At 40.8% G+C, this 20,542-nt stretch overlaps 1 protein-coding gene across 3 annotated transcripts in view; it reads left to right on the forward strand.

Moving 5' to 3' along the window:
* Positions 1–20,542, forward strand: part of gbf1 (golgi brefeldin A resistant guanine nucleotide exchange factor 1) — a 93,327-nt gene that overhangs the window by 41,623 nt on the left and 31,162 nt on the right. For all 3 annotated transcript variants that reach the window (XM_083988598.1, XM_083988600.1, XM_083988599.1), the window contains exons 4-9: positions 997–1,128; positions 7,709–7,827; positions 8,086–8,194; positions 8,776–8,836; positions 15,396–15,450; positions 20,072–20,222. In XM_083988598.1, coding sequence (XP_083844724.1) covers positions 997–1,128; positions 7,709–7,827; positions 8,086–8,194; positions 8,776–8,836; positions 15,396–15,450; positions 20,072–20,222 — 627 coding nt within the window. The remainder of the gene's footprint in view (positions 1–996; positions 1,129–7,708; positions 7,828–8,085; positions 8,195–8,775; positions 8,837–15,395; positions 15,451–20,071; positions 20,223–20,542) is intronic.

Genomic DNA, 20,542 nt, shown 5'->3' on the forward strand with positions numbered 1-20,542 from the left:
TTTGTTTGTTGGTGGATATAAATTAAGTAAAATAAAAAATGAACCTGTTTTGTAAAAGAGTAGGCGTAATAAGCGTTGCTTAAGCCTACACCTTTTTGGTCTTGAATGCCAAAAAAAGAATGGAGTATCAAAGATGAACAAGGAACTTATTTAGATATTTATTTTTTTGTTTTGTTGTTCTTTCTTAAAACTTTTCTACCTGCTGTATTATTGTTGAGTTATCATTTCTGTTGTGCAAATGTTGAGTTGTGTTAAATCGAAGCCCAAAAATAAATCAAATCATATACAAGTCTTTTTTACTTGGAACAGTTGATGAAAAGCAGTACAAGTCTGTTCAAACCAGCTTTTCCTTTAAGTCCCAGTTGACAGCAGCTCTGTGAAAGCCAGCGTGCTCACATCCCAACGTGTTGATGTTTGTTGTGAGTCCAGTGTTTACCATGATCAACATCTTTGCGTCAGCAGAGATCGTGTTCTCTCCTAGCAACCGATTTTTTGACTAATTGAAGTGTCATTAGTTTTTCAGATTCGTGGAGCTGTGAACAGAAATAATATTTAACACCTAAAATGTCGTGCTGTGTGAGGAAAGGTCAGGAGATCAACAGTGTCAGTTGCTACTCAAGATGTGTAGTCATTTTCACAACACTGGACTTTCTCGAAGGCAGGAATTGATGAAAATCTTAATTTTCCAGAAGCAAGGACCACAGATTTGATAAACCACAAATTGTTCTCTTTACATTTGAGATCAGACAGGAGTTGTCAGGTGCATTTCTGAGCCAGACTAGCAGCTACCTGGTTCCTCTGCTTCCCTTCTTTACACTCAGCTAGGCCAACCATGTCTATCTCTCTCCTCTGACTTGAAAATGCTCTGTGTGATGTGTCATGTGTCATGGATGTGATAATAATCACAGAAGTAAGAATGTCATTTTAAACAGATAACAGATTTCTATCACCACATGGTGTGTTTAAATGCCTGTTTTTATGTGTGTGTCTTTTCAGAGCTGCCAGATATTGAACCCAACCTTTTCCTGAGGCCCTTCCTTGAGGTGGTCCGCTCCGAGGACACCACTGGACCAATCACAGGCCTCGCCCTTACCTCTGTCAACAAGTTCCTTTCCTATGGCCTCATTGGTAAGAAATGTTGTTATTACCATTGTATATATTTTTTGTAAGGTCAACTTTAATCACTTTTACTATATATTTCAAAGATTAAAAAGTTGGATTAATTTATGAATTATTTGCAGTATTGCAATATATTCATATCACTGAGGCAATGCTAAATAACAGAAAAAATAGACCCAACACAATTTAGAAAAAGAAAATCATAACCTTCATGACATAATCTCACTGCTGTGAGGTTTGGAACTGCAGACTGAGTTCAAAGTCCCAGTAGAAAGCTTGAAACACCAGATGTATCAAGTGAGGAGCAACATCTAGATAAACAAACGGCCCATTGCCATAATGCTTATAATCTTAGGAGTAGGTTCGTTACCTTTACAGTAATTGTCGGTGCAAGCTGTTTTTAGAACGGCGGAGCAGAGCCGTGAGCTGCTCAGAGCTACGCTACGGAGGCTCAAGGAGGTTTCTTGGTTTGCTGCAACAAACTCATCAAATACACAATTCAACAACTCCAAAACGCTCTGATGGACAAGTTGTGACCTGCACATTCACCACGCTATGAATTTACCTCGAAAACAACTCTCATAGCGTGATGAATGTGCAGGTCACAACTTGTCCACCAGAGCGTTTTGGAGTTGTCGGATTGTGTATTTGATGAGTTTGATGAGGGACAGGGGACCTGTACTATTCACCTCCATTGTGTTCACTGAGCAGCTCACGTCTCTGCCCCGCTGATCTCAAAACAACATGCACCGATCATTAAAGGTAATGACCCCACTGCTATGACTATAGAGATTATGACAATAGGTGAATTTGCCAAAATGTTGAACTATCCCTTTAACAGGGGAGGGGGTTGATTCAGGGGAGGAAAAAAAAAATGCATGCAAGCATCGCAGCAGCGGAGAGTCCAGAGTTTTCTGTTGGGAAGCTACAGTTTAGCCACTGCTGTTGCTCATTGTTGAGTCAGTCCAGGAATGCCAAGAATGGTCTATTCTCATCATTGATGTAGAGGAATTGTGCTGGCGTACATTCAGGACTGCCTACCCTCATTAGCCTCATCATGGAAATATGGGCCAGTGTCTGCCAGTTGTTTTGTTAAGTGTGAAATAAGCATGCATCACCAGATGTTAGTCTAAATAGCAGGGGTTGAGCGAATGTTACAGTGGTGTCAAAACAGCTGCAGCCACTGCTACACTGGAGAAGAGCTGTAGATTATAGGAACATGTACACTGTTTCTGTGGATAATTAGTATTTGTCTTTCTTGCTATGTCAAAGTGATCAGCCATAGGTCACAGGATTTTCTGTTGTCAGTAAAATGTCAGCCACGCATGCTGAGGAGAAACATCGTCCAGAAACAGAACAGATGAGGGGGCTGAGGATTAGCCACTGTTCATTCAAAACTGGATACGAGGGGTCGATGCTTTCCTAGACTGATACTGAAGGGCCTCGGAGTACGAGTTAAGGGCCGGGGGGCCGTCTGCCCGGGCTCACTGATGTACACACACAATCTGTTCAAAGATCACCTCACAGATCACCGCCTGAATACCAGAGCCTTTGTCAGTCAGTTGAGACCTGACACCAGCCCCCCCTTAATCCTCATCACCCCCATCCTGACGCCATTGCACCAGCAGCAGCAGCAGCAGCATCTCATCAGCGCTGTTCTGAGGGATGCACAACTGTGGCGGTGGAGCTGAGTGGAGCTCTCAGGACAATGGCCGCCTGCTCTCCATGTGCAAGAAATATGAAGAAAGAAATATGACACTGGTTCAACAAGTTGATTAACCCTGGTGCATCTCAGTCTGACTCCAGTCCCTCCAGTAGCACATCATCAACCACATGGTTTTTCATCTAGATATTTATCAGTGACACAGTCGTTTTACATTTTGCTTTGCAGAATGTCAAAGTGTAAAAATTGTAGTATTTGGGTATTTTCTTTGTTGGTAGTTACATATACAGATGAAATATGTGTGTATATGTACAGTATCTATTTATATAAACACACACACTCACTACTCACACATCGACAGAATGTTCAACAACCCTGCTGTTGTTAAGTACTGCCATCTCCTGGCAACACAGGGGAAAAAATCCAACATCTGTCATGAAGACTTTTTCTACTATCTGTACTGGTTCTCCTCAGCTTCAGCAAAGGGTTTGCTTGTTTTATTCACCTGGAGTGAGACAGATGATTACAGTGCTGTTCTCCTTGGATATGATTTTCCTGTTGCTTTGTAATATTTACTGAATCAGTCATTTACCGTCTTGTAACACGGAGGTTTACAGGTCTTTAGTGAGTGAAGAGCCCCCTCTTCAGACACACACACTCACTTTATTTAGGGCAGTGTAATTCCTCTCAATCTATGGCCTGAGGTCTACTGGCACACTAAGCCCGGCTGCTGACAGATCTCCAGATTCTTTGCCCTAACCTCCCCTTTTCCCCCATTCTCATCTTTCGTCCCCTGTTCCTCCTCCACGTTCCCTCCGTTCCTCCGGCCCCGCAGAGTCAGCAAAGCCTTTCATTGTGCTGCTAGCAGCCAAACGGCCACTAGCTCACCGAGGGCTCTGAGCGAGGCTCAGCTGAGGCTTAAGATGCAGCCACTGCCAGAAGAGCTGAGCTTAGAATGCAGCTGGAACCTGCCTGTGACTTTAAGGCCAAAGAAATTGCTGTTAAATGAAACGACTCACATGATGAGATACTTAAGTACATAATTAACATGACCTGCAACCACAGTCATTAAAGAAAAAAAAGCTACACATGAATGACAGCAGTGGATTATTTTGCTGGCATATACTGTGTGTGTGTGTGTGTATATAAAAAATATCTGAGTCAAAATTGTCAAAGGTTAATCAGAAGAAAAAAGAACAAAGAGAACACAAATGAAAGGAAATTAAAATCAGAGTGTAAATAGTTTTTATTTAAAGAGGAAATACCGGTATGCAAGATTTTGGCCTTAATTAAACAGCTTGATGGTTAAAGGGATAGTTCAACTTTTTGGCAAATTCGCCTATTGCCATAATCCCTATAGTCACAGCAGTAGGTTCATTACCTTTAATTGTCGGTGCATGTTGTTTTGAGATCAGCGGGGCAGAGACGTGAGCTGCTCAGTGAACACTATGGAGGTGAATGGTACAGGTCCCCTGTTCCTCATCAAACTCATCAAATACACAATCCAACATCTCCAAAACACTCTGGTGGACAAGTTGTGACCTGCACATTCACCACGCTATGAGATAATGAGTTCCCCTTCTCGTGTTGAGTTTTCCAGTCAGAATCAGTGTGTAAAACACATTTTCCTGGTCCCTTAACTTTATGGAAACACAATAATTAATATCTGGTATAAAAGATTATGAAAAAAAATGAGAAGGGGCTAGTTTATAGAATTTAGAAAAATGTTAGATAAGAAGGAGGTCAAACCTTAACGAAGGCTCATGTCATCATACCTCATCATGGCAGAAACACCACTTATAATCAGGGAGAGAGATCTTGCATGTGCTTACTGTCGTACGCAGTAGCCATGCGTGGAGGCCGGGGCCGGAGCAGCCTGGTTGAAAGGTGATCTTGTGCTATTCAGAAGATGAACAGGTGAACAAACTCATTTTCTTCCCTGACCATAGAAAGCGCGGCGGCCCCCTTTGTTTGAATTCTAAAGATGCATTGGCCCTTAATCAGCGTGGAGCTCCGCCGCTTTTTGTGCGTCGCCCTAAAACGCCAGCCGCTCTGCCCTCACTGTTCGCTCTCAATCACGCCATGGCTTTGATTTCTGAGACCAGAGTTTGATATACTTCAACTTCTTTATGTGGCAGCTGGTTCAACCCCCTATTGACTCTGCCCACATACCCTCAGGCACGTACACACATGTGGAGCCTCTCCTTTCCTCTGTGTTATTTTAACAACCTCTCCCCTCCCCTCCCCTCCCCCCCCTCCCCGATCAACCCTTCCTTTGGACACTGCTTGTATAGACTGTGTGCCAAGAGAAGGATTAGTGTTTTATATCACTTATGACATTCTGCTGGATCCCCCTGTGGCTCCAGTTTCTGCGTCTGGGTTCTGCAGCACAACTTCCACGCTTGTTGTTGCCCCTGCCTCTGGAGGGATGTTGGCATTACTCCGTCTCAGTGGCCTTAACTTCAGATAAACCACTTCTCAGCAACTGGCCAACCTCTTCTTTTACTGATTAGGGTTGCAAAATTCCAGGAATTTTCATAGTTGGAAACTTTCCATGGGAATTAACGGGAATATATGAGAATAAACGGGAATAAATCTGAAATTTACAAAATTGATTGGTGAGGGTGAGTAATATTTTACTCAACATTCATGTTTTTGTGGTTCACTAAAAGAATTGATTGGTCATACAACTTGATAAAGTTCTACTCACAAATAAATATGTTGAAATGTCATGTTTTTTAATTATATTATTTTGCATGGATGTCTGCTTATGACAAAACAAAAATATTTACATTTATGTTTGGATATGATACAGTTTGTTAAAATTACCCCCAATTTCCAGTCAATTCCCATCAATTCCCAATAATTCCCATAGATTTCCATAATTCCCATAAAATCCCATAATTCCCATGGAAAGTTAAAAATTTGGAATATATCTAGCTATAGCTTAACTTCTAATGGAAAGTTTCTGGAAAGTTTCCGCCCCTATGCAACCCTATTACTGATACACCAATGTAGTGTCCAGTTCTTTACAACAGTCATCCATTACAATAAATGCCCCCAAAACCCTTCATTTGCTCATCTGTCCCTAATATCGATGACACGCTTACGTTGTTGTTTTACTTTGAAAATCTTCTCTGCGTCTCCACTCTCGGTCCTCCTTTCTCTATCTCTGCCCCCATCTCACCGCTTCCTTTTCTTCTCCCTCTGCTTATTAGTTAATGGATTACTGCTCCGGAGGGTGATGGGAAAGGAAAACAGGCTGGTTCCAGGCAGATTGCAGGCCAGGCCGCTCAAGTTTCAAAAACACCGGCTCCCGTTGCTCCGACAGCCAATTTGTCCCAGCTTGCCTCCGACAAAAGAACCATTTGGTCATTAGGTCGCAGAATTTTAAAGGCGACGTGGCCGGACCATACCAGATTAGTCTGGTTTTGGTTGTGTGGAGCTGTTGGAACTGTGTGTGTCGCGGTCGCTCAGTTGATTTGGTGTCGACACAGAATCCTTTTTAATTCCCCAAAGTGCTCAAGTCCTCTCAGACATTGAGTTTAACACTCGGAGTGATCCGACCACTTTCAGCACAGGTACAGGACAGGCTGCTGTCACACTGAAGTGACATGACATGGTGAAGGTCAGTGGTCTGCTCCACCGGGTGTCAAGTGGGCTCTGCTGCGCACCCAGAGTCTTCACTAGACAGATGTGGGGAACATGGTAGCTGCACTCATCAAGAGGGTGTTACAGATGTTCCCTTTAACCACATGTTAATAGAGCTTGTAATGCAATCAGAATACAGAAATGTCTGGTTTGTGGTGCTGTTTTAGTATTGCCCAATGCAGTGATTGCCGGATCAGTTCCGGACTGTGCCGATCTGTACGGTACTTGATTTGGTTTATTCATGCATTTCATTGGTTAACAAAAAAATAAAAAACTGTTTAATACAAAAAGCTAAATATTACAACTCCTGAATTAAAGGGAGCAGAAAGAAGCGGACTTGTTAAATGCCTTGCCTTGTATTTTCAACGCAATCATTTTCCAAGGTACATAATGTAGGTATCAAAACAAAAAATGGCTGCAGACCTCACAATCCTGGTCAAGTCACAACCAAATTTTGCCATGTAAAGATTTTATATACATACATAATAAACATCCACTTTTACTCATAAACCTAGATATACTATTTATATGTATAAACACATATACATATTGCATGTCAATCCCCCTGTCTTTCTCTCTGCTATCCTAAAAAAAATGTTTTACTTTGAGTCATTCATGGAAAGGTCCCATTAAAAAAATGACATACAAAACGTACAGTAATGCAGCCCATAGAAGGCTACAGCCAGGTAGAGATGAATGGAAGATACTGTAGTAGATTCTCTTTATATAAAACTGACCCGTGAACCGTGTTTGGTCCAACTGAGGAATCTAATTCAGTCCAGTAAAGCTGCATGATATGCAAAATGACATCACATTACCATTACAGTGTCAGTGTTTTTTGAAAATGTCAGACATTTTCACACCAAACAAGCATGTCCCTTCACTTCTGGAGAATATGACATGTTGGCCTCAGTGTCTCTGTAGCAACAATGCATATTTTACTGATGAATAAATGAATAAAAATTGCAGATCCTCACCATATAAAGACATCGATTACATTGTAAGTTGCAGCCCTGAAGCTGCCAAATTAATCACAATCATCATCTTCCTGATGGATGAATTGTGATTTATTAATAATGTATGTTTTTAAAGTTATGTTTTGTCCAGCCAAACATTCCAATGACTTTATTTGTAGCTTTAATGGAGGAGATAATTCACGTTTTGGAAACTCTTTAACATTTAAAGCTTTCATTGATCCAACTGAATGTGTTTCTTTGGTAGTTTTTCCTGTCAGAAAATAACCGTGTGTTTGGTGTGTGTCTTGCTTGTTAACAGATGCTAACCATGAGGCAGCAGCGGAGGCCATTGAGAACATGGCAGATGCCGTCACACACGCCAGATTTGTGGGAACAGATCCTGCCAGTGATGAAGTTGTCCTTATGAAAATTATACAGGTACAGTACAGCATTTTAAATAGAAGTTATTACAGTGTTCACTCAGTTTTTTTGTCTCTATACCAGTGAATCAAGTAAATTCAACCCAACAATCAGCTACTAGCCCTGGCTACTTATTACTATATTGGTTAAAAAATTTATAAACTTAATAAATTTACAATAAACTAGTTGAATTTCACTTTCCATGTACATCTATGTATAGGAAATGATGACAATGGGCCCAGTTGAGGACACTTGTGTTGTGTTGTGCTGTTTCAGGTCCTGAGGAGTCTGCTGCTGACTCCAGTTGGAGCCCATCTGACCAATGAGTCAGTCTGTGAGATCATGCAGTCCTGCTTCAGAATTTGCTTTGAGATGCGTCTAAGTGGTGAGTCACGTCCAACATTTATCAAACACCGATTTGTAACACCACATGATAGGCGTCTCCAGGATTTACTCAGAGCTGCTGTGAAATTATTTTCCATCAGTTACAGTCAGATCAACTCTGGATACAAAATATTTTCGCAGCACTTAATGCATTCTCACATTTTTTTTCTCAACCTTTAACACACTGGTAAGAAACAGGAAAACAATATGGTAATACTGTTTGTTTCCACAAGAAGATCTTATTAATTATCATTATTGCACATTATTCACATACAAGGTTTGGACCTTGTTACTTCTTCACACTGCTGAATATACATAAATCCAACAACCGGAGGCAAGGTACAATCATAAATACCATAATAAGTACAAGAACAGAAAGAAAGGAGTCTCAGTGGATGTGCAAACTAGTTTAACAATTTCACTCAAGCTGGAAAAATGATGTATTTGAAAGTGGAAATAATCACTTGGAATGTGTTATGTAGAGGCCTTACTCCATTACTCCATCCAACAAGATCCTCTGTATCTTGCTTCTTTTTTTAATTAGGTTGAGCATTGATGCCCATTTCTCCTTTGTGTTTGCAGAACTCCTCAGGAAATCAGCTGAACATACACTGGTTGACATGGTGCAGCTACTGTTCTCCAGGTAAATGAATGAAAGATGTCAGAGGGCAAAACTACAATATCTGGAGGGTACAATGTCTGCAGGTGGTTTGTGCTGAATGTGGTTAAACTCTACATGGCAGCTCTGACTTGTCATAACATCTTCAATGCAACAGTTCACTAGTAGAACAGGGTTTTCACGAGTAAGGAAAACACTCAGGAAACCGCTCACTACAACTCAAAGCCACCTAACTCCTGCAAAAATCACTACTCGCTGTCAAAGCTTCCTGGTTTTTCTCAGACGTTTGATTGATGGATGACGGATCCTGATATCATTGGTTGATAAATCGTGAGCAATGTGATGCATAAGTCGCTCGCCTGCGTAAATGTGAAAATTTTGCACAAAGTTTGGGCTACATCGTCTGATAGATGAGTGATTACACTGATTTTAAGACCCATAGCGGGATCAAATTCAATTTTCTTTTCTGAACACCTTTAAATAGAAACAGATTTAAAGGGATAGTTCATCTTTTTTGAAGTGGGGTTGTATGAGCTACAAATGCCCATTTAGTACAGTAGATGCAGTAGAAAGGTCGCAGGTGCTTCTCAGTGGGGGGAGAGCAGAGACTTTTCTACTGCATCTAGTGTACTTAATGGGCATTTGTACCTCATACAACCCCACTTCAAAAAAGATGAACTGTCCCTTTAATGCAACTACTTTTGAAGCCCTGACATGATGTAAACATTATATCATGTAAGGGATAATGTAGGGTGAGCAGGTTGTTGTAGAGAAATAAACCCTGACACGGTGGATAGAGGTTAGAGAAGCTTCTATCCATCCTGACGGGTTTCAGTCGCTCCTCTCTTTTTATTTATCTTGAAGCAGTAGCCTAAAGGAAAGGTAACAATTGTCAGAGCAACGTCTCAATCAATGGTCTGTTAAATAGAAATAACAGAACTTAGAATGCAGTGATTGACCAATCAAAACACAGCATTTAATAGCGCTGTGTAATATATATTAATGCACCAGGCTAGAGGTTCAATTTACACTGTTCTCTGATAATCTCATTCATATCATATCATTATAAAATGATTTGATATTGAATCCATATACAAGAAATGATTGGCCATCAGCTGATATTGACCAGCTATGAGTAACAATGAGAGTTGAACCAGCCACCATCTCTTATCTGGTGCTGAGTAGCAAGAATACTAACATTAAATCACTTAATTGCACATATCCCTAATAGACACACACATGCAGGCACGCACACACACTGTCTCCACAAACCTCATCCAGAAGCATCAGAATGCCAGTCACATTCAGTCACAGACAAAGGGATGAGCCAAGAGAGCTTCACACCGTATGATCTGCATATAGATGAAGCTGCGCTCTCTCTCACACACACACTCACACACTCACACACACACACACACATTCAGAGCTAGCATTGCCGGAGAAGCCAGACAGAAACAATCAGGAAAATAAGATATATATATATAAAAAAAATCTGCTCTGCTCATCTGAATGTGAGGCAGCACACCTGGAGAACAAACAGCTCAGTTGCTGTGTGATTCCCCTCCAACACCGTCTGACTCTGGATTTTCCACAAAGTGCCGGGTTATCTTTCCTCCTCTGAAGTCCAGGGTTGGGTTTTGCCAAGCTTGTCACCATTCCCTAACCCCCCCACCCCACCCGCCTGTTTGTCTTTATTGGCAGGACTCTTGTCTTGCACCTTGTTATCATGTCCTCTCGCAGGATTTTACTGTCCCAGTATAGAAATGCAGAAGTGCAGCTGCCAGACTCATAAACAGAGACATGAACAGGACACACAAACGTAGTGTGGGCTTTTTTACTACATCTTTCTCATACTGCTCCTACTCACATATGCCCCACATCTAATTTTGCTCATGTTCAACCCCCCGGCCCCCCCTTCCACTTGTCCACAGACCCTAAGAATGAGTCTTGCCTTAAACCCCCATCAAAGAATAATGAGCAGCAGCTCTCCTCAGCTCCTCAGAGGGAGTCTTAAATTGCCTGCTGAAAGTATTAGGCATGTTAATCTAGTGGACCCACAGATCATCCAATAATCATGCTCGCAAGACAACACTCTATTAACGCTGAGCTGATGTCAAAAGGGGGCTGCTTGCTCCTTTTTTTTTGTTTGTCTGTGTGTATGTGTGTGTGTGAACGGGGGGTGACATCTCATTTTGCAGCAAAGCTTTAGAGTCCACAGAAACCAGGAGGCATGCAGGGACATTCTTTGTGCCGCGGCCGCGATAACAGCAGCCAGCGCTCCTCATCAAACGCTGGAAAAGGTTTTTATTTGTGGCTCAGGTTGAAAATGTTGAGTTTATGACGGTGATATTGGTTCTTAAGCTGCTTAGGTACATGCTTGGTTCCTTCCTTTTGTGCTAATTGTCAACGGCCTCAGCAGCGTGTAGTATTGTTTCCACCTTGTGTGTGTGTGTGTGTCAGGGCAAAATGTGTTAAAGAAGAGACAGCTGTTGTAGCAGGAGTGACCTTTTGACAGATGTTTATGGGTGATTCTTCAATTAGGGGAGGTTTTTCTGGCCCCCAGGGTGAATTTTTAAGGAAAAAATATATATTTCAGAAAAAAAAAAACATGTTTGTATCTGTTGGGGTTCTGAGAAAAAAAGTATTGTGTATTAATTAGAACATTTGAATATTTTTTTGTATGTTGAAAATATAAATATGTCAGAATTTCTTTGTTTTGGATTTGTCCCCAACCCAGACTATTGAAAAAAAGTTAAATTCATCAAAACTTCACTTCATTGTCACATAATAACTTACGAAACAAATGAATGAAATTGACAAAGTTAATAGTAATATATGACAGTCCCCAGTGCATGTGTCTTAACCATCACACCAACTGTATTAGAGCGATAAGGATTTTTCAAACTGCTGTTCGACTGGTAGTACCAGGGGCACAAGGCCAGACATGGCAGAAGCATCAAGACATAGGCGTTATTACTGAACAAGTTACTGTTTGGATATTTTTTCTTCAGAAATAAGACATTTTATTCTATTTACATATATTCAGTGTAGAATGTTTTGAGTTATGCTAGCAAGTCTAAAACTAAACTAACTTTTTCAAAAATTACGCATCATTACCATCAGTCAATTGGCTGATAATCAATTATGTCAAAATTAGGATCAGAGCTGTGCTTAGATTAAATAGAAAAAAACAGAGAACAAGAAATTTATTTTCTCAAGGTATCACATTTAAAAAGTGCCCGCAATTAAAGAATCCACTTATATGTTTGGGTCTGAGTTCCATCAAAGCATCAGAACCTGCAAAATACAGTCAAAATAATGTAGTAATGATGTAATGATTGACTGGCTACTCTGACAGTTAACATGTTAGTGAGCATTGTGGCAGCTCTGAACCTAAATTAGTTTCTTTTTTCTTTCATCAAAGTGGTACTTTGAAATATACTCTTCACTTGTCCAGGAATTAGTGTCACAATGACAATACTTTACTGTTTTTATTTTAGACCTTTTTTAGCCTTTTTTTTGTATTTCTTTGTATGTATTTACCAGTGATTAATTTCATCATTCTTTTCAATTAACTTATAATACTTATAATAATTCTCTTTTAATACAAGCTCTATGGATGAATCAGCAGTCATCCTTCTGGCATTAGTACATGATAGATGAGCTCTAGTATCTCTGCAGTTGGGGTTGATGGCTGGGAACTGGTGGCCAACTGGCCAAAGTCATGCTGCAGGCTGTATGTCAGCTGGACAGGGCCTGCTGCTAAAATAGATGTCTGTCATGGCAACAGTTACTCACAGTTGCTGTCAGGATGTTGAAATATTAGCAGTCAGTCTCAGACCTTACTATGTGACATGTTGTTGTTTACATTGTTGTTGACATTCAACCAGGAGTCTGAGTCAGTTACAAGACTTGAGACCCTGGTTCTTTCAGTGCAGTATCTGGCTGTTGTCATGTCACTCTCACCTCTCATCTGACCGACTTCACTCCGTGTGTCCACTTTCCCACAAAGGAATTTTTAAGACACTTGATCTGTCGTAAGCAAACATCAAGGAGGCTCATACTGCTTTAACTCGACCATCATTTAGCAGATCAGATCAGAATCTGGGCCCAGTTGTTCAAAAGGTTTAATCTGGATCAAAATTATCCATTTTTTCAAATCCCCTGTTTTGCCATCCAGGATCACAGTAATCCGTCTTACCTTTATCCCCGTTGTTCAAAGCAAAGTTGGATTGGATCAGTCTGATTCAGATACAAACTTTTCAAGATTACCAAATCTAGATAATGAGCGCTGTAAATGGGACTGTGTATCACACTGAAGGCTACTAGGTAGGTATAAAAAAGAACAGGCAGAATAGCAGCATAGGGTCAAAGTGTGTTTTTTGAAAACGGGGTGTATATATTGTTTTCTCTGCTGTTTTTTGTTTCTTTAATGTCTTTTAAACAGCCAGACCTGATCTGGTCTTGAATAAAAAAAAGAAAAAAAAAGAAAATATACAGATTAGTCAAATTGCATTGTGAATATTTTTCCATGTGTTTCAAATTCAAACTTCAAATTCCAAATTTAATTATGCAGTAGTTGAGGAGAAGTTCTTAATTTGTGAAATTATCAAAAGTTAATTGTACATATACTATATGGTGTTGTTTATTTGACCAGTTTGAATTTAATTAAAACCACATTTTGTTCCTGGAATCCACCCTGAATCCACCAAACTGGGATCAGAATAATGCTGAATTTCTGGATCAAAGTTATCCTGATCCTACTAAAAAGTTTTGAACTACACAAAGTGAGGGTTTGATCCAGATTAATACAAGTGATCTAATCCAATCTCAGAATCTGTTTTCAGTTTTGAACAACCCGTTTTCAAGATTTGATCCAATCCATTTTCTAAAATCCGATCAGATTACCTTTGAAGAACTGGGCCCTGTTTTTTTTTTTCAGCCTTTTTAACATCAAGTAACCTCCAGAAAAAGAGGGTCACAATATCCGGTGGTGTTGCCTAGGCCACTGAGTTCATCCTTTTCTACAACAGGGTTGAGACGGCCTCACCTCTTCTCCTTCCTGCAGCATCTTCTTCACAACCTACTGTAACACTGCAGCTGTAGCTGCCTCCGTACCGGGGCCAGACCTCCTGTCCTTTACAGTGGGGGAGGTTAGGGGGGGTGCTTAAGAGGCTACATCCTGGAAAAGCAACTGGCCTTACAAGGAAAATGTTAAAGTGGATAATACAATCCTTTATATTCTCTATCAGATCCGTTCTTCCTTCAGGATGAGCCAGGTGGTTATATTAGAATTACGTCCTATGATTTGTCAGGTGCATTTAACACCATCCAGTCCCACATTCTATCAGACAGGCTCAGAGGGATGAGGGTGGATCCCTGCATCATGCTCTGGGTTGTGGATTACGTGACAATGTGATCACAGTATGTCAGGCTGGGTAACTGTGATAAGCAACACTGGAGCTCCACCAGGGACTGTTCTGGCTCCACTTCTGTTCTCTCTGAATATAGTGGAGTTCAACTTAGTGGTGGGACTCAGTTAAAAAAATAATCTAAATAATTAGAGGCTTTGTAATTAATTAAATGCAAAGAAGCAGCATTATTCAAGTCAAATAGATGCATACTGTATGTTCTACCACTGAAAGTGGACCACAATTCAGTTTGTTTCAATTTGTCAGACGTGGACTTACTTACTGTCTCTGGAACCTGGTTGAGTGTGGGTTGGCCACTCTGCTTGCACGTCCCAGGACTAACATTAATGTTATTTTAGGCATCTGTGCTCGCTGATACTGTACATGTTTGGTAAAACCGGAGACCAAGCAACACTATCATCCATTCATTTGCCGTTTTGCTACTGTATTTGCGGCTTTCCACATGGGGCTTTATTGTCTGATGGCATCTGGTGCATCGACAAGGCAATGGGCTCTATGCACAGCTCCATTACTTCCTGAACTTAATGCTGCTCCTTTGTTTCCTGTCTTACATTATTGGACAAACTGATTAATCCAGGTGTGCCTGACCATTGTTGTGAGGTCAGACACACCTGGATTAATCAGTTGGTCCAATAATGTTAGACAGGAAATAAACGAGCTGGCTTATTTCAGGAAGTAGTGGAGCTGTGCATAAAGCCCATTAATCAATCCAAATTAACACCTTGAATTTCAAGAAGAACCGCCTCCATCTTAACAAAACCAAGACCGTGGACCATCTGCGGTGAAATGCTGCTCCTATGTTATCAGTCAGTGGTGGCCAGTGTGCAGTTTCATACAGCGGTCTGTCTGGGCAGCTGCATGTTTGACCTGAACACTGGCAATAATAAGAACTATCCATTCATACATACATATCAGATTCTGTCGACCACTCGACAGGTCTCTGAAATGACCAATCACAACCAACCAATTCAAATGTGCAATTGTATTCAAATGTTCAATTCAGCTGATAAACATCTCTCTCTTTCTCTCTCTCACTCTGGTAATATTGTGTTTATGGGTGGTAATAAGTAAAGAGCAGAAATCACAGCTCAGTCTTTGTCTTATATAATGTTTGCTTATTTTATTTTAACCCTGTCTTGTTGTTCTTCCAGATTACCCCAGTTCAAAGAGGAGGCCAAGAATTACGTGGGTGCCAACATGAAGAAGGTAACACCACTGAGATGTTGGATGTGTTTGCTTATTGTTGTTGTGTTTTTTTTATACTCTGTTTTTATTGTCTTGGTTTTTCTCATGGTCAGTGCTGCGTTTTAGGATGTTGTCTGAACATTCTTTCTATGGCTGTGAAACACAGTGTTTGATAACAGCATCCCATAACTGACTGAGAAATATGAATAACTCCTCATATCACATTATTCCTGCATATTGTTTTATCAGTGGTACTCTACTTACTTGTTGACATATTGGGTTAAAATGAGGTTGGGTTAACGGTGTACCTCAACCTGTAGAGGGTGTACCACATGGGCTCAGTCCCAACCGCATTGACCTGGCTTTGAATCTGACTCACGGCCCATTGCTGCATGTCATCCCTCCTTTCTCTCCCCTGATTGCCAGCTTCTCACTCTGTATGTATCAAATAAAAGCCGGGAAATCCTAAAGAATATCTTACAGAGGAACTATGCTAGGATTTGTACCTTAAAGGAGAATTCCGGTCATTTTTGATCCCTAAATCGTTGTCCTGATGGTCACCCAGTGTTGGGGGAGCAAAAAAAGCGACTAAAATTGATGCAGGCAAACCAGAGTTACACCATGGCTAGACGGAGCTAGGGATATTGACAACGCTAACCTATGGGGGCAATTCTTTCAACCACAACAAACACTCAAAAAACAATCAAATATCTACGGTACATGACTGGAATCCTTATGACACACCACTGAACTCATATAGTGTTCAGTATAAACAGTATAAACTTTGTGTTTTTGCATGTAGTCACTCACCTCAGATAGCCGAACTCTGAAACATCCTGGAAAGACATTACTATCCCATCACAGAGCGCCTGCTCTCCCTGCCACAGAAACAAACACTTTTTCCTTGTTGTGATGATTTCTTTACAACAATAAACGGTCGAGCAATGCAATGGATAATGTCCAAAATATCTCTGACCGTTTATACATAGATGGCTTCTCGCCGGCTTCATTGAAAACAAATGCACATGGCCAGGAGGAGGGTTAGCTGTGAGTTTTTACCACAGTGAAAATATTCAATCTGAAACTCTAGCGACAAAAACAGAGAAAAAGTGACCGGACTTGCATAGTTCCCCTTTAATTAAAGAAAAAACTTCTTCATCTGTTCCTCACAATACAACTTTGATCTGATAATATTTCTGCCTCTGACCTTCAGTTTTTGTTTTGAGTTGGCCTTCTTTCTTTCTGCTTTTGTTTCTTATCCTGTATCCTACTGCAGTATTGGTCAGGACTCAATATTTTCCTCCTTTGAGTAAAATTTGCTGGGTGAATAAAAAGAACAATATGGCCAAATCATAGAAGATTAAAAAACAAGAAGAGCTTCAGAAGACCACTCCCTTTTAAAAACAAACAAAAACATTTTCTTTGAGCAGCATGTCGGTGGCACCATGGTGAATATCAGTGTCCGATCTACCACAGTTTCAAACTGATACGGGTCCTGACCTAAAGCCATCTAAGAACATGTCACAGTACTGTATGTGTTACAGCACCACCTACTTGAAACAGGAAATGAGGTTTATCACGTTGACGTACTTGGTGACTGTTTCCATCTCCAACATGGTCAGTCTGGGGAAAAAAACATCTTACTTGGTTACAATCTCCAATGAGTGCAAAGGGGCACAGCTCCCCAACATGACAGTGTGAGGACCAATCAGCACTGCTTGCAGCTTTAAAGGGATAGTTCAACATTTTGGCAAATTTGCCTACTGCCATAATCCCTGTAGTCATAGCAGTAGGTTCATTACCTTTAATTGTCGGTGAAAGCTGTTTTTAGATCAGTGGGGCAGAGATGTGAGCTCTGCATGGCGCAAGGTTATTTCCACCTTTCCTTCATTAAACTCATCAAATGCACAATCCAACAACTCCAAAACGCTCTGGTGGACAAGTTGTGACCTGCACATTCACCACGCTATGATGAAATAATAATGGAACCTTACGAGACAGAGTTGTTTTTGAGGTAAATGCGTAACCGGAACTACATTCTAGACACGGCTGCTGGGCGGAGTGACTTCAAAAGCGCAAGTTATTTCATAGCGTGGTGAATGTGCAGGTCACAACTGTGTTTGAGTGTTTTGGAGTTGTTGGATTGTGTATTTGATGAGTTTGATGAGGGAAACCTGGAAATACCATGAGCCTCCGCTGCGTTAGCTGAGCAGCTCACGCCTCTGCCCCGCTGATCTAAAAACAGCTTGCACCGACAATTAAAGGTAACAAACCTACTCCTAAGACTATATAGGGATGCTGTAATGGCAAAAGATGAATTTGCCAAAATGTTGACACTTTAATAATTTTTTTCTTTATGATTTTTTCTTTTGTTTCTACAATGGCTCATACTAATTAAAACAAACTCTGTTTTATGATTATACCTCAACTCAAAATGTCCTGGTTTGAATGTCCTACTATGTAGTCATGCTGTGAGGTCTCAGTATTGGGCTAGAAGCAGTGGTTGCTTTTTGCATGCTACGTCTACCCATCCACCCTGCCTGTCCAATAGCTGGCTGCTTGTTCTCTAGTGGTTAGAGCATATAGTGGCTGTGTCCCCGTCTCCAACCCTGTGCCCTGTGTGTGTCCCACGCCCCCGCCATTATGCATAAACATGTATGCTCGAGTGCCTTATTTGTTGGTGTCACTGCAGACATGTTACCCATCACTAATCACGGGCACCTGCCCCCTCCCCTTCTCTTCTGAGGCTTACAATATCATGTGGAAAAACAAACGAGTACAGGTAAGGAAGATAACTTCAAGTCTTAAGGCTGGAGACTGTCTCCCTCAAATCTGTCCCCTGTCCTTATTTAAGTCCTCACTAACCCCCCACCTCCCCAGTCTGTAAACATGGCTAGAAAAGGGAACTAAATGTGCTGTATATAAGAAATAATCATCTGTTAAAGAACCAGTCGACATGTGTAGATGATTCTGGACAGGCTCTATCATGATAAATATGATTGTCAATGCTTGTGAATGCTCACATTACATTCTTATTACTTGAGTCGTTTTTTTTGTTTTACACCCTCAAGCGTTTGTCTCAGCTTCTGTGTATCATGGCACCACTATGTGTTCTCATCGGTTCTCATCTGAGCATGCTTCAGCAGATTTTATTATATAAAAAATAGATTTTAAAGGGATACGCCAACATTTTTTTTTCCTGTCTTGCCTCACTCCTGAGTCCATGACAAGCAGATAGACACCATCCTTTCGACTGTGTGTGCAGTAACAAGGGAGATAGAGCCTGTATCGCCCATAATTAGCTTAGCTCAAACGCTGGAAGTGCATAGGTAGTGTTAGCCTGCCACCACCTAAAGTCATCAGAGAAACTCTTCAGCAACTCTAAACGTAAACCGGCGGGCCGATCTTCGTCTCAGAGCTGACAAAACTCTCCGGTAAGGCATCTTGAGCGGTCAAATGCCGGTAACGGGACCAGATCGGTCAAAACGGAGGGTTCAAGCAAAGACGGTTTATTTTGGTTCAAGCTAGCTACATCGAGGGTAGGTTAGCTTCCTATTTCAAAGTAAAAGCACAAATTCTATCGTCATGGTTTTCTGTATATAAAGGGCAACGGGTGTTTTATTTTGTGAAAGTAACTGGAAGTGCGTTGGTCACAACGGCTAGCTTGAGTAGCGCCGAATTCGTCCGTGTTTGAAATGTCGATAAAGTGATATATTTACAGAGTTTATAGCTAAAATGAAATCAGCTTCTGACTGCACATTTCAGCTCGGGTAGGAGGCAGGCTAACACTACCTATGCACTTCCAGCGTTTGAGCTAAGCTAATTACAGGCGATACGGCTCTATCTCCCTTGTTACTGCACGCACAGTCGAAAGGATGGTGTCTATCTGCTGGTCATGGACTCATGGAGTGAGGCAAGACATGAAAAAAAATGTTTGCGTATCCCTTTAAAGATGAATCAACATGAGTACTCACACTAAAACAGCCTTTAAAAACAACGTCACCCCACTGAAAAGCAGAATAAGACGCCCTGGAGTGCATGTACAATATATGCCATGTTATTTTGTCGGTTCATTTTTCTTATTAAATGATGTTAGTTCACAGCTGAAGCTGTTACAAGCTGCTACTTTTGCACCCTACTTGGTATCTCCTCAAAAGTGCCAGAAAACACTGAAAGGTTTTTATTTGATCTCGTTTTATGTTTTATCAAGCCTTTTTTCTCCCACTTGTATAAAATGATTAGGCCAAGGACATATTTGTTTTTACTCTGTTGTTGTTTCTATCCAGCTATTTTGGTACGACTGTATCTAACTATAGTTTTGCCAAAGCATGTGGTGCGAGGTTAGCAGTGCAGCTGTTTACCCTGGATTTCAAATAACACTATGCTGCTATAAAGATGTCTGACTGATGATGGACACTTTAAATGAAAATCAGTTCAATACAAGTAGAAATACCATCTATTTTATTCCATGCATCCTTCAACCTACTTTACTCCCACATTATCCATAATGCAACTCAACCTGGTACATGGATTATAGTGTTGGGATGTTATGCTAGCAGCTAGTATATCCTGAACCTTGGCTGCTAAGAAGCAGAGGTGTTGTGAGGGGACATCTTGTTCACTGGTCCATTGTCTCCTCTAGTTGAAGATGCGTGCCGGTGGAATGAGCGAGTCGTCCAAGTGGAAGAAGCAGAAACGCTCGCCAAGGCCGCCTCGACACATGGTACGAAGTCCCTCTAGTGGTCAAGTGGACTCAGGCCAGTCCAGCACCCTGAGCAACAACAACCTGGCAGGTGAGAGGCTCGTGGAAAAAAAACGACTGCTCTTCTGGAGGCTGATGCCCTATCGAATTCACAGTTTTTCTGTTCTCTTCTTGCCTCACATTGATCTGTTTTCTAATGTGAAATACACATCTGAAAGCAGCTAAGAAGACTGATCTTAATCCAGCTTTATATAATTGTGTATATATATATATATATATATATATATATATATATATATATATATATATATATATATATTCTTTTCTTTTTTCTCGTACTACTTTATTTATTCTTTTTTCTTGCTAATTGTATGTTAAATGTTCACCATTTTTACTATTCTAGGTTTTATT

The sequence above is a fragment of the Trachurus trachurus genome (assembly GCF_905171665.1).
Source record: "Trachurus trachurus genome assembly, chromosome: 15".
Taxonomy (NCBI): Eukaryota; Metazoa; Chordata; class Actinopteri; order Carangiformes; family Carangidae; genus Trachurus; species Trachurus trachurus.